At 34.4% G+C, this 13,753-nt stretch overlaps 1 protein-coding gene across 9 annotated transcripts; it reads right to left on the minus strand.

The window, feature by feature from the left end:
• Window positions 1–2,610: 2,610 nt before the first annotated feature.
• On the minus strand, window positions 2,611–12,525 carry LOC145636177 (uncharacterized). Of its 9 annotated transcripts, none has more exons than XM_081687657.1 (10): window positions 12,433–12,525; window positions 12,283–12,329; window positions 12,076–12,164; window positions 5,967–6,728; window positions 5,217–5,458; window positions 4,903–5,115; window positions 4,271–4,363; window positions 4,052–4,156; window positions 3,528–3,965; window positions 2,611–2,895 (listed from the first exon to the last, which is right to left on the minus strand). In XM_081687657.1, exons 4-9 carry the CDS (start codon window positions 6,715–6,717, stop codon window positions 3,657–3,659), a joined length of 1,713 nt encoding a protein of 570 aa, XP_081543783.1. In that variant the 5' UTR covers window positions 6,718–6,728; window positions 12,076–12,164; window positions 12,283–12,329; window positions 12,433–12,525; the 3' UTR covers window positions 2,611–2,895; window positions 3,528–3,656. The 9 variants fall into 9 exon arrangements, with proteins under 9 accessions (XP_081543783.1, XP_081543784.1, XP_081543781.1 ...); XM_081687658.1 differs by having other exon boundaries at window positions 12,076–12,147; window positions 12,433–12,475; XM_081687655.1 differs by lacking the exons at window positions 12,283–12,329; window positions 12,433–12,525 and having other exon boundaries at window positions 3,528–3,604; window positions 3,778–3,965; window positions 12,076–12,274.
• Between the last annotated feature and the right edge of the window lie 1,228 nt (window positions 12,526–13,753).

Genomic DNA, 13,753 nt, shown 5'->3' on the forward strand with positions numbered 1-13,753 from the left:
TTTATAGATGTATTTGGGCATTTGGCCTAATTTGTCTTATGGTTTTATTTCGTGCTTAGGGTGTGGCTTAATAAATTTAGTCAAGAACAAGATGTGAGACTAATTATATTATATTCACTATTCGAAAGCAACTTACAACCAAGAGTTTTGATTTTTTGGCTTCACTGAATAATGAACTTCGTAATTAACTAAATTATCTATTGGAATATTACACTTGACCAAAGGACACTACTCCTTTAAAGTTTATTTTTTGATTTTTTTTATTGGAATATTACAACCGAATTTAAATCTTTTTATTTTTCAGATCCCGGATTTTTCAATTGACTTTTATTTTTCCTTTGATTTGTACGGGATGTCAATAAAAACCCTATAAATTGACCTTGTATCTCATAGATTCATACCTATCCATGAAAAATTAAAAGGTTAAGACCCTTTAATATCTGGCATGACCCTTATATCACTGGATAGTCTTATACCATAGTCACCTGTACCCGTTGTAAATTAAACTCGCTACAAACTCAACTTAAAAAAAAAACCCAAAATTAATTTAAGCACAACTCAAATTTGAATTAAATTAAACTCGACTTGCACTCAAAAGGATAAACAACTAACCAACATGATCCGAGTCAAACTTGATCTGGCTCGAACTTGAACTCGACCTATAGGCCATTGACCAGCGTGACCCAATCTAAACATGACCCAAGACCTGAATGACTCAAATCGAACTCAACTTGAATAACCGTATAGATATCTCGAGTCGTTTTACTACCTTGATAGTCTCTTTAATTTATAGTGTTAAATCAACCTATACTAAAAATTTTGTATATTTTTAAGGAAATTTTTGAAAATAACACCTGTTGAAGCATAAAGGTTTTGATGATGAGGAACTTAAACTAAAAGCAAGCTCATCTAATAAAGATTCTCTAGTGTGTGATTAGTCAAGGTGCAGAATAATCTTGGTGATTGAAGAACCATCTGAATCTAAGAAGACATGAAGAAGATCTTTATTGAAGAAGTTAAACAAATCAGAGGAAGAGTTCTCTAACAAGAACTAAGTTCCCTAACAGGAACGTTCCCTAACAGGAACTTGAAGACTAGCAGTTAAGTTCTTTGGTGGAACTTGATATGCTTGAAGCCCAAGTAATTCATCTGATCAGAGTGCGGCGCAACAATAATTGTTGAAGTTTATTCTTAGAAATTATTGTTAATATGGTAAGTAGGTTAGTGCACGAGATTAATTAGAAACGTGATAAGTTTGCTTGGTAAATAAAATAAATATGGAAAATAGTAAAAGATAGATTTTAGGAAAAGATTTTCCAACAAAAAGATTATTTTTCACTAAAGTCGGTTTATTAAGAAAGATAAGTTTTCTTAATAAATATCTTTTATACTTATTTTCGGAAAAGATTTTATTCCACTTGATTTACTGAAACCGTGTTTAATAAAGATAAGTCAAGTTAACATATTTATCTTTTTAGAAAACCTATTTTCTATACAAGTGTTACTTGTATAAATTGTAGAGAGCAAAAATGATTTAAGTTTTTGTGAGTTTATGCATGGAGAAATCATAGTGCTTTAAACGAGTAAGTTTACCAAGCTTTTAACTTATCATATTAGTTTCGGATTTCGTGCATTGCTTACCTATCATAATAGGCGTCTTATATTTGTATTGGTTGGGTTATTTGGGTGATTTTATAGTTTGTGTTATATACAGTTTTGTGTAAGCTTCTTGGTGAGGTTGTGAGTTTTGTACTGGGGTGGTACGAGTGTTTTTGTACTTTGGTAGTACGAGTAGTACTTTGGTGGTACGAGTGAATCTAAGTGTGGTGCTTAGATTGGGTAGGATAGGGTCCTATCAAGTAACAAGTCCAGTAAGGAACTTGTGAAATAAAGGTCTGTGTCTAATAGGTTGTAACTTGGTGTTTGCTCTATTATAGTGAAGTGCTTTGTGTTTCAAATCCCTAAGGTAGGGTCGAGGTTTTACTTCCAGTTGGGCCCTGGAAGGTTTCCTCGTAAAATCTATGTGTTTGCTTAAGTTTCTATACGCATTGTTTATTTATCCGCTAAAAGTAGTCACTACTAGAAATCCCGCCTTTTTTCGACGCTTATTAAGCCTTTTCTCGACGTTTAAAAGCGTCGAGAATTTATTTCTCGACGCTTTCAAAAAACGTCGAGAAATTTGATGTCGAGAAATTTATGAAGACGTAAAAACGCGTCGAGATTCTAGACACTTTTTTGCGTCCTAATATTTATACGGAGCGTCTAAATTTTCTGTATTTCGCGCCGTATGAAAGAATTTCTCGACGCTTTTTTGTGTCTCCAATAACTAATATTGTCGACGCTTTTTTATGTCTCCAATATCTGATATTTTCGACGCTTTTTTATGACCACAATTTCTAATTTTTTTAATTTTTATTTTCATGTTTTCAATGTTGTCGACGTTTTTTGATGTCTACAATCTAAAAAAGTGGAGACGCTTTTTCATGTCCATATTTTAGTTAAATTAACATTTTTCGACATGGATATGAATCGAGATTATTCGTACCTTTTTACAAAAAAAAAAAATATTTTCCAATCTAATTTAGACCTAAAATTATATATATATATATATAGAAAAAAAACTTCAATACATATATTAAAAATTTAAACCAACATATTTTTAACATCATTCTAAAATGATCCAAAATATTAACAACATAATTACTATTAGAAACCTTGTTTGCTATTAATACTAGTGTCTCCAAATAAGAACAAATATATACTAAGAATAATTAACATCATAGAGTGGTCGCACCAAACCGAATTAGGCTAGCTGTCAAGTCTACTTGCCTCCACTATCTAACTCATTTTATCATTGTCCTTCTGCTTTATCCCCTTCATCGTACCTCTTCCAACCTTCATATGTGAAAATTACAACAAAAATTAGAAAATATAAATCAATAAATTATTATATAGTATAAATACAAAGTTTAACTGCATTTAATTTAATAAGATAAAGTGACTAAGTAGCATATGAACTTGTCCTGCACCAAAGGCACCATATTCTCAGACCCCCTAAAACTAGTTGAACCACTTGACAGCCACCAAAGCCCACCTTTAGTTTTAGTAGCCACATACAAACCAGTGGCTGAGATTCGGCCCTAAAGAGAGCTATTGTAGCAGAAGGACAGGTAGTAGCAGCCATTAAACCCCTCATACTAGCACAAACAATTGAGAGTTTGAGTTCTCCAACAATAACAGAGGAAACAGGGGAAAATCATCCAAATGAACCAGCATTCAAGACTGCCGGCATCTCCTATTATCAACAAAATCCACACCCCAACAACGCAAAATTGATTTTACCCATAGGACATAAAAAAAAATATAATGGCAAAGTACCAATTGTTGATCCCATCAAACATACAAACACCAGGAATTAAATTACCAAAACATCAATTCCCTCACACTTTCTCTTATAATTAGGGAAAATTTAATTATATGTAACATAATGTAAAAAAGTTCAGTACCTAAGAAACAAAATGATGTACCTGATGGTGTGTCATACCCAATACTTCTTGTGCAAGTCTTAGCATATGTGGATCAGTGTTACCCTCACTAACTTTACCTACAATTTGAGAAAAGTGTCCAACAAGATATTTCAGCAAAAAATTATTCTCTTAGACTTGGTCTTTGAGCTTTTCATTTTCTTTTTCAAGCACCTCATTCTTTTTGTACAAAGTAGCCACATCTTCTTTAACATTATCCATTAAATTAACTCTTCTTTGGAATTTTCCGTACCCTTCTTTCCTTAACACACCATGCACTCCGTAGATATCACCCTTGTTTACCCCTTGTCCATAACCCACAGGACGATCGGGAATCTCATCGCTATACATCGTTTTCTCAAAAGCTTCATTTTCTAGCTCTGTCTGTGACTTCGTAGGGTACATCAACCTAAGCTGCTCAACCTTAGCTTTTACATCATCCTACACAAAATAATAGGGATTATGCAATTAGTCATCATCATTTTATAAAATTTATAAACTAAAAAAAATATGACATCAGATTGTACCATAAAATCTTCAGTGTCTGTGCCAGGGAGAAAGCTTCCATCTCTACCCGAGTGAGATATAATCCAAAGAGCTAATAAGCTCATTGGCTCTCCATGTTCGTCTTCCTATGAATTGATAATGCAAATGCAAAGGGTATTAAAGAGATATAGCAATATCAACAAGAAGCACAATGAATGAAGACAAAACATAACAATAACATATATGTATATAAGCCGTACATAATCAGCTTGTTGATTTGCATAGCTATTGCTGCCACATCTGTGATTTTGATTAAGGAAAGATCGTGCCCTTTTTCCACATTCTGCCAAACTCTGCATTAATTAAGCGTAAGCAAGAACAAATTAGGTATAACATGCGTAACAAATATCCTATAAAAATTGCCAACCATTCCCTTACCCTTAGCCTAAAACCAAACAGCCCCTGAACCTATAGAATAATTTCTATATAGTTTGTTAGGAAGTTAAAAGCTTGAATAAGAATTCACTTACATATAAACAGAAACTCAGGCTTATGTTGTCGACAACAAACAAGCATCAGATAAGATGACACTAAAAAAATTAAATTAGATAGTCGACCACATAAGCCTGATGGTCTGAGCACTGTAAAAAATAATTCCTTATTAACGTAGCGGACTAAAAATCCTATCTAGAAATGATGTCACTATCTGCTCAGGCTTGGAGAAAGTCATTAGACTCATTCATAACTCATAAACTATTAAGAAACTTAGAATACACTTCGGATTTAGCAACATACCCTAACCTCATTTCCAACTTATTCAAATAATAATTAAAATAAAGGAATATTTCCAACAAATCCTTCCAAGAAACATGATGAAACTAATTGTTCTTACTTGTGCTTTATCAGAATACCAATAATCTACCAACGCTGTCCAATTCAGGGGGCTAATTCCTGCTGGTGGTTGTGTTTTCATCTCACCCATTGTTTTTTCTTTTGGCTTGAAATATAGCCTTTTCAATTCAAACTTATATTGTCTCCATGCTTTATTGGCACGTTGCAAAGCTTGTTTGTCGTATTCTTTACCATCGGGAATCACAAAGTGGTCCTTTAAAAAAAAATAGTGTAACACACTGAAATATAGTGAAGTATATAGTACGCCATAGAAAGAAAAGAAAAGAAATTTGAGTGGGGGAAAATTGTACGTACTCGCATATTTGTAACTACATTCCCTTTTATAGTCCCGTCGATTTTTTTCCAATCTGTTGGTCCAAGTGGACAATGGGACTCCATCTTTGCCAAATAACCAATAAATTTAATCAAAACATGTCCACCTTTCCTAATCGGTTGGCAAAGATCATTGAATTCCACAACGTACTTGAAGCCTTTAGCACTCAAAACGTCAACTGGATGAATTACACCACTCACCAATGTAGTATTACCCTTGTCATCTATACCATGTAAGGTAATTAACAGAAAACAGAGGCAACATCATAAGATTATATCATCTCAATAAATCAGTAAAACTATCAAAGATAGAAATCAGCAACATAATCATGATTTGGTTGAAGTCAACTAAGAAAAGATATGATTTGGTCATTTGTCAAGCGAGGAGGGAATAGAGTAGCACATGATATGGTAGAAGTCAACTAAGAAAAGATATGAGAATCATTATTCCAATGACCAGGTCAACAATTGACAGCATCAATAACTAATGGTCCAAAACATTCTATAATCACTAGGATCTTCACAAAATCTCATCGTCTGGATAGCAAAGGTCAATCATTATACTAAATTACCTTACAAAATAAATTATGAACATCGGGAGATTCATCCATTCAAGACACAAGGCGACCAAAAAGAAACAACAATTGATCATTAGCCTAAACTTCAGAATTATATATTCACAAGACATAATATTGAAAACTACAAACGGAAGATTTAATTAAGATAAATTACCTATGGTCAAAACCTCCTCCTTGTCATCGAACTCAATGTCTTCACGCCAATCTGGAAGTAACTTACGCCGTAGAGACTTGGATTTTTTCGGGACCTCTTTTGAAGCTTCACCAATGTTTTGTTGTGTTTGATTCTTATTCTGTGGAGCTGCATTTGAACTTTTGGCAGCACTTGAAGCTTGGTTCTGAAGTCCTTGGTACGAAGGTTGATGGAGGTCAAATTGTTGGTGAGTAGCAGGAGAGGAAGTAGAAGGGTGCCTAAATGGTTGGTGAGTAGCAGGAGAGGAAGTAGAAGGGTGCCTGAATGGTTGGTGAGTAGCAGGAGAAGAAGTAGAAGGGTGCCTGAATGGTTCAGGTGCAATAGGTGGCATGTTAGGTGGCATATTAGGTGAGACTATAGCAGTAAGTTTGGGTGTAGTTTTTTGCGAGCAACCTTGTTTGTCTTTAGCAGCTTCCATAATTAAACTTGGTGTTGGTGTAGTAGGAGGTTTCTTCCAAATAGATTCGGGATTGATAGAAGGTGATTGTGCAGAAGTAGTGGTTTTCGGTGGACCAAATGGCCCCCATTTCTCATTCTGCACCTCATCAAATTTTAATGAACCAACAACTTGCTTTTTGGTGGGTTGTGAGGCAGCTTCACTTCCAGATGATTGGTCTGCAATAGTTGTATTTGGAGGCTGTGACGACAGAGTATCTCGTCCCTTAGTTGCAGCCGCAAGTATGTCCCTTGCCCTCTTGCTTTGATAAGTCATCTTTTCTAACACTACAAGATAAATGATACAAAAAGATCATGTTAAACTTGCAAGACAACAACTAAGTGAAGAGAATAACATTAATAATGAAAATATGAAACAGAAGGCAGATTAATATGATTGAGAAATAAAAATTCAAAGCAAATAATAGCAGCAAGTAAGCAACCAGTAGCAGAAAGCAAACGCAGCAACAATTATAGAGCACCAACGACAGAAAACAGCACAAGAACAGCAACTACAGTACAGAACAGCAGCAACGGCAGAAAATAGTAGAAGAACAGCGCAAAAAACTTATTAAAGTTATTCCTCTATCAAGCAATCCGAATCAAAAGGTTCCCTTATTAACTCACTTGTATGGGGTTAAACAAACTACCCAACCTATAAATGGAGCAGCGCAAAACAAATCATAGAAGATCACTCAAATTTTAAATTAATTATTGATCCAACCAATAACATAGAAGATAATAAGGAATTTAAGCTTTGACTAATCATTCTATATATTGCAACAATAAGCATACCAAATATAAAATGTACGAATATAATATAATAACATAAGAATATAGAAAAAAAAAATCAATCTTCTGTTAAGCTGACTAAATTGGCAACAAGTCATATCAAATAACAAACATAGTATAAAAAAGATCTAAAAGTAGCTAATTATTCAAGTATATCAAACAAGTCCCTAGGCTTAGTCTTAACAACATGAAACCATCCTTTTTGTATCTCGTCCTCGACGTAAAAAACTTGTTTTGTTTGAGATGAGAAAACAAATGGATCATCATGCAAATTTCGACCGGTGTGCATCAACTTTGAGAAATTGACACGAACACTTCCGCTCGGGTATGTTTTGATACCCCTATGTATATCTACCCAATCACAACGAAACATTACAACTTTACAAAAACCGTAATAATCTAATTCAAATATATCTTTCATTTTTCCATAATACTGTTGACCCTCCGCTTCCACCATGATTCTAGAATTTTGAGTTGTTCGAAATTTCTCACGATCGGTAATATCAAATTTATAGCCATTAATAAAAAGACTTTTCATCCTTCTCACACGGTTACTCAAGCCACGAGCTAAGGCTTTTCTTAACTTACCTTCTACCGTGCTATCATTTAGATTATTGACCTATAATTCAATATGAACAAAGTTAATCTAAGATTGGTGTATTAAAAAAAAGATAAAGAAAAATGAAATTCCTAATTTTGAAGCATATAACCTGGCTTAATAACCAATCAGGAAATTCATTAATTATCCATTGATTTTCAATGGATTCATTTGCTTGGCTTCCTCCAACTTCATTCCCTTGTCATTTTAGTGTTATGAACTCACTATAGAAAATTCAAAATGTCAAATTACTAACGAAGAGAAAAAAAAAAAAAAAAAACTATAATGCTACTTACTCAAGCACCGGTGTCACTTCATCAGAATGAAGTAAAACATAGCGATGTGCTTGTTTTAAAATTCTATCATCCAAACAAACATTTTCTTTCTTTCCAACAACACGACCACCAGAGTTAAACAGATAGTTCTCATCGTCGGGCACGCCATCTTCATTCCTTCTTGGTCTATTAAATATGGTCTCAACACTTTCTAAATATCTCGAACAAAATGCAATTGTCTCCCATAAAAGATACCCCTCTACTATAGATCCCTCCGGTTGCGCTTTATTGCTTACATGAGATTTCAAAAACGTCAAGTACCTTGAAATAAAAAAAGTGATTATGTGTGTGAATGTGAAAGAATTTGGAAAATATTGGAATGAATTTTTATCTATAATAACAAAAGAAAAAAAAAGTATTTAAACACAAACCTTTCAATGGGATACATCCATCTGTAATGAACTGGTCCGCCAAGTCTAACCTCATCCACTAAATGAATAATTAGATGAACCATGATTGTAAAAAATGTAGGTAAAAACTCTATCTCCATCTTACAAAGAGTCAGCACAAGCTTTGACTGAATGGCATCTAATTCTCTTGTATCTATAGTGGTTGAACATATCTTTTTAAAAAAATCTGACAACTCCTCAAGCAAGTCAATAACTTTTGTGGCATTCGACGCCCTTAAAGCGACAGGAAGGATATCTTGCATGAGGATATGATTATCGTGGCTTTTCATATTAATAAGTTTTCGCTGCTTCAAGTTCACACATCTTTGCAAATTAGATCCATATCCATCAGGAACTTTAAGCTTCTTTAAAACTTTTAAAAACCGTTCCTTCTCCTCATTAGACATGGTGTAAGGGGCTGGAGGGATGTCACCTTGAGGGTCAATCCGTAGATGAGACTTTATATTTTTACCCTCAAGGGCTACTCGAGCACTTCTATTATCTCTACTGTTTTCCATACCTAAAAGAGTTCCTAATAAAATATCACACACATTTTTTTCAATGTGCATAACATCTAAATTATGCCTAAGAGGATTATGCTCCCAGTACTCTAACTCAAAAAATGTACTTTTCTTTTTCCAAAGAACTAAGTCGGCGTCATCATCATCATCATCAGCATTCTTTCTCCCTCTTTTTTTTGGAACATTTTTGGATTTCCCATAAACATACTTTACCTTATCTTGTTGCTTCAAAACTTCAGTACCGCTTGTAGGTTCCGGAGCAAGACCATATTCCTCATTCCCGTCGAATGAATTAGCTTGCGAACGATACGGGTGATCAATTGGCAACCATTTTCGATGCCCGGGGTACACAAGTTTACCGCCAAATCTATATGAATACGTGGAATCAGTGCAAGATGGACAAGCTTTGTAGCCTCTTGTACTCCAACCCGACAACATAGCATATGCCGGGAAGTCATTAATAGTGGAGTGTAAGGCTGCTCGCAATTTAAAGTTCTTTCCACTATAAGAATCAAAGGCGTCAACACCTAGCCACAACAATTTTAACTCATGAATCAGTGGTTGCAAGTACACGTCAATATCCATACCAGGACCGGATTTACCAGGAATAATAGTAGATAGAATGAATGATGACGACTTCATGCAAAGCCATGGCGGTAAATTATATGGAATAAGGACCACTGGCCACGTACTATAGTTGGTATTCATTAGACGATATGGATTAAAACCTTCACTAGCAAGGCCCAATCTAACACTATGAGGATCGGCGGCAAACTCTAAATATTTTTCATCAAATTTCTTCCAAGCCTCTCCTTTCGCAGGATGCCGTAGAATGCCATCATCTTCAAGATTATAATGCCATCTCTTGTCCTCTGCTATTTTTGAAGACATGTACAGTCTCTTTAATCTAGGGATGAGGGGAAAATACCGCATTACTTTAGCCGGCTCACCTTTCTTACATGTTTCTTTACCTTTCTCACTTACATCACCCTCCTTTCCTTTCACAATTTTCCACCTTGATGCATGGAATATATGACACTCACTTTTTTCTGAAAATTCACCCCAATATAGCATGCAGTCATTTGGACATGCATGGATTTTCTCATATCCCAATCCCAAATCATTGATTACTTTCATGCCTTCATAATAAGACGATGGAAACTCCTTAATGATAGGAAATGCGTCTAATAGAAGTTCAAGTAATTTATTAAATGACTCGGCAGACCAATGAAACATACACTTTAGATGAAACAAGTGCAATAGAAATGAAAGCTTTGAAAAGGTAGTACAACCCTCATATAAGCCTTCTCCAGAAGCTTCCATGAGTTTATTATACTTTACATGTTCTTCACCTGTGAAAGGTGATTGAGTGTTATGATCTAACCCCTCATTCATGCCACACAAATCGACATCCTCGATACTAGGTTCAGATAATGATTGATTATGGGGTTCTTGAGTGGGTTGTGGATCATCAACTCTAAAAGCTGCTCTAAGTAACCCGTCCATATCATCTCGACCCACGATCTTTTCTTGACTATTACTTATACTAGAGGTTGTACTCCCTTTATCTCTAACATGAAATACCCAATTTTTATAATTTTTATAAAATCCATTAAATAGAATATGGCCTCCAACTTCATCTACCGAAAACCATTTACTTAACTTGCACTTGTTACATGGGCAACGAGTTAACAATGTATTTTGTGAAATAGTCTCTTTAGCAAGGTCTAAGAATTTCATGCAACCTTTATACTAGTTAGGATCACCTTTAGGTAAATCTATCCAACTATTATCCATGTCTACAAAAAAAATGAATAATTATTAATCAATATTTATTATACAAAATATTATTAATAAATAATTATAGATAGTGTTAGCATTATTAACTAATAGTGTTAGCATTATTAAATTGGTTGCCGTCTTATATAGTAATATGTAAGAAGAAGAAGAAGATTATGAATATGAAAAGCTAGCTAGCAATATAGATAGTCCAAATAAATAATCTGACACAAGTAGTGATAATACCATGCAATTGATGTAAACAATGAGATTTGCATTTACAGAAACTCAACGTGTCCTAATACCCAATTTCCCACATAAGTCTTGATTTTATTCCTTTAGAAAATGACATTGACATCTAGCTTTATACAATATTTCACCATTAAATTGCAGGTATATAAATAATTCCAGATTATGGATCATTTTATTATTATTGTTCGAATATTCTTTTGGTAAAGTGTATAATTTGACAAAAATAGTTAGTTCACAGGAAGGAACTATTTCTATAATTGACTAAACAACAATACGTATCCTCCGTTTATCAATATAATTAAGCTAAGAACTATGGAGAAATTTAGTTTACCAATATAATTGACTTAAAAAAATTCAGCAAACACAAAAGAAAGAACAACACTAACAGAAGAACATCATCTCCCAATACATAAAACAAACAGAAGCACATTGCCACAAAACAAACCACACTTCACAAGTACGAAACAAAAAACAACAAGGATCATACAAACTGGTGTGAGGCAGTCTTCAATTGTATCTTCGGACCAAAGCATAACTAACACCAACAGACTAAATTCCAGCAGAACAACCAACAATGCATCAGACTTCCAAAAGTATCCCCAAAACATACCAATCATCCAACAACATATCATAAGCAGAACATCCAACCCGAATTCCCTGCCTCGCCTAGAAAATCATTACATAATTTCAATAACAACTACAAAATTACAATCCATTAAGATAGTAAGCACATTAAGCTAAGAACTAATATAATTGACTTTAAAAAATCAGCAAACATAAAAGAAAGAACACATAGTAACAGAGACATACTCATAGAAAAATTCAAGTGAATCAACACATATTATTTCCCAAAATACAAAACAACAACAAACGACTCTAGCTAGCCAATAGAACAGCAATAGCACGTAAGCAACATAACATCAACATAATTCACGGCATCAAATAAGAAAACAAAAATATACTACTCACCTGTTTGAAGCTTGGATTCCCTTTGTCCTGCGTCTTTATTGTAGCTGCTCCAATACGAACGTAATTCGATCCCTTCACTTTCGTTTTGACTTAGGACAACAATTCCCAATTTCATTGAAAATTGAAGAAAAAAATTAAAATTTAAGGTATAACAACGAAAATCGAGTATAAAGACATCAAAATTATAAAGAAAGGGAAGAAGATTACTCTAAATTGATGAAATTGACAGCAAGAACTTCTCACAACTTCAAACCCTAATTTGTTAAGAAATTTGCAAATTACAAAATAATGAAGAATTGATAGAATTCATGAGTGCGAGAGTGATCTATAGAAAAACTTAATTAGGTTTTACATTACCTTATCACTGCTGCAGTTGAAGAACGACACCAGACGAGAGAAAGTAGCAGCGTGGTCGTTCTTGATGGAGCTGAGTAATGAAACTGATCGATGTTTTTTTTTATTTGGAATTAAGGAAACTAGTTCATAATATATTTTTAATATTTTAATTTAATTTGCATTGGTAATTTTGATTTTTTTTTTTTGAAAAGCACCGCCTAATTTTTCACAAAATTTAAAAGCCCCGGGCTAAAATAATAAGGCACGACTCATATAAAATTATTTTTAAGGGCACTAGTTGACCCGAAAAACCGTCGACGAAAAGCGATATATGTTACCACGTGCAAAACATGTGCCAATTTCTCGACGCTTTTTTACGTCTATTTGTAGTCTAGACAACAAAAAGCGTCGAGGAATGCAGAATGATATACACGTGACTTTTTCTCGACGCTTTTTGCTGTGTAGAAAACAGTTCGACGCTAAAAAGCGTCGGGAAATAGCGGGATCAAATTTTTCAGCTGACGCCCACCCCACTGCGTCGAGCCAACTGCGTCTAGAAACTAAGGGATTTGTAGTAGTGAGTCAATAGGAACTCTATACAATTCACCCCCCCTCTTGTATAAATCATCTCAACTAACAATTGGTATCAGAGCAAGGTACTCTTGTATAAGTGAATAACTTTGCTGAGTAAGTTCCTGGAGAGATGAATTACAAAGAGAAACTTGAAGAAGGGTATTCCACCCAACGTCCACCCATGTTCAATGGTAAGTTCTACACCTACTGGAAGAACAGGATGGAGATATTTATTAAGGCGGAAAATTACCAGGTTTGGCGTGTTATTGAAGCTGGTGATTTTGAAATAACCATAACCAATGAAAAGAAAGAGGTAGTTCCTAAACCTATTTCTAATTATGATAAAGAAGACTATCAGAAACTTGAATTGAATGCTTTAGCGATAAAGTATTTGCATTGTGGACTTGGACCTCATGAACATAATCGTATCATGGGATGCAAGTCTGCTAAACAGATTTGGGATCTACTAGAAGTAACTCATGAAGGTACTAATGAGGTAAAACGTTCTAAAATTGATTTGTTGATGTCTAGATATGAAAGGTTTGAAATGCAATCAAAGGAAACCATAGAGGAAATGTTTACTAGGTTCAATGATATTATTAATGAACTGAATTTCCTTGGCAGACACATTCCGATTGATGAACAGGCTAGGAAGATCTTGAGGAGTCTACCACAAGATGAACGATGGAGGTCGAAGGTTATTGCTATGCAGGAAGCTAAGGACTTAACAAAGTTCAACATGGAACAACTAGCTGGGTCATTGATAACT

The sequence above is a fragment of the Chenopodium album genome, chromosome 6, assembly GCF_948465745.1.
Source record: "Chenopodium album chromosome 6, dcCheAlbu1.1, whole genome shotgun sequence".
NCBI lineage: Eukaryota > Viridiplantae > Streptophyta > Magnoliopsida > Caryophyllales > Amaranthaceae > Chenopodium > Chenopodium album.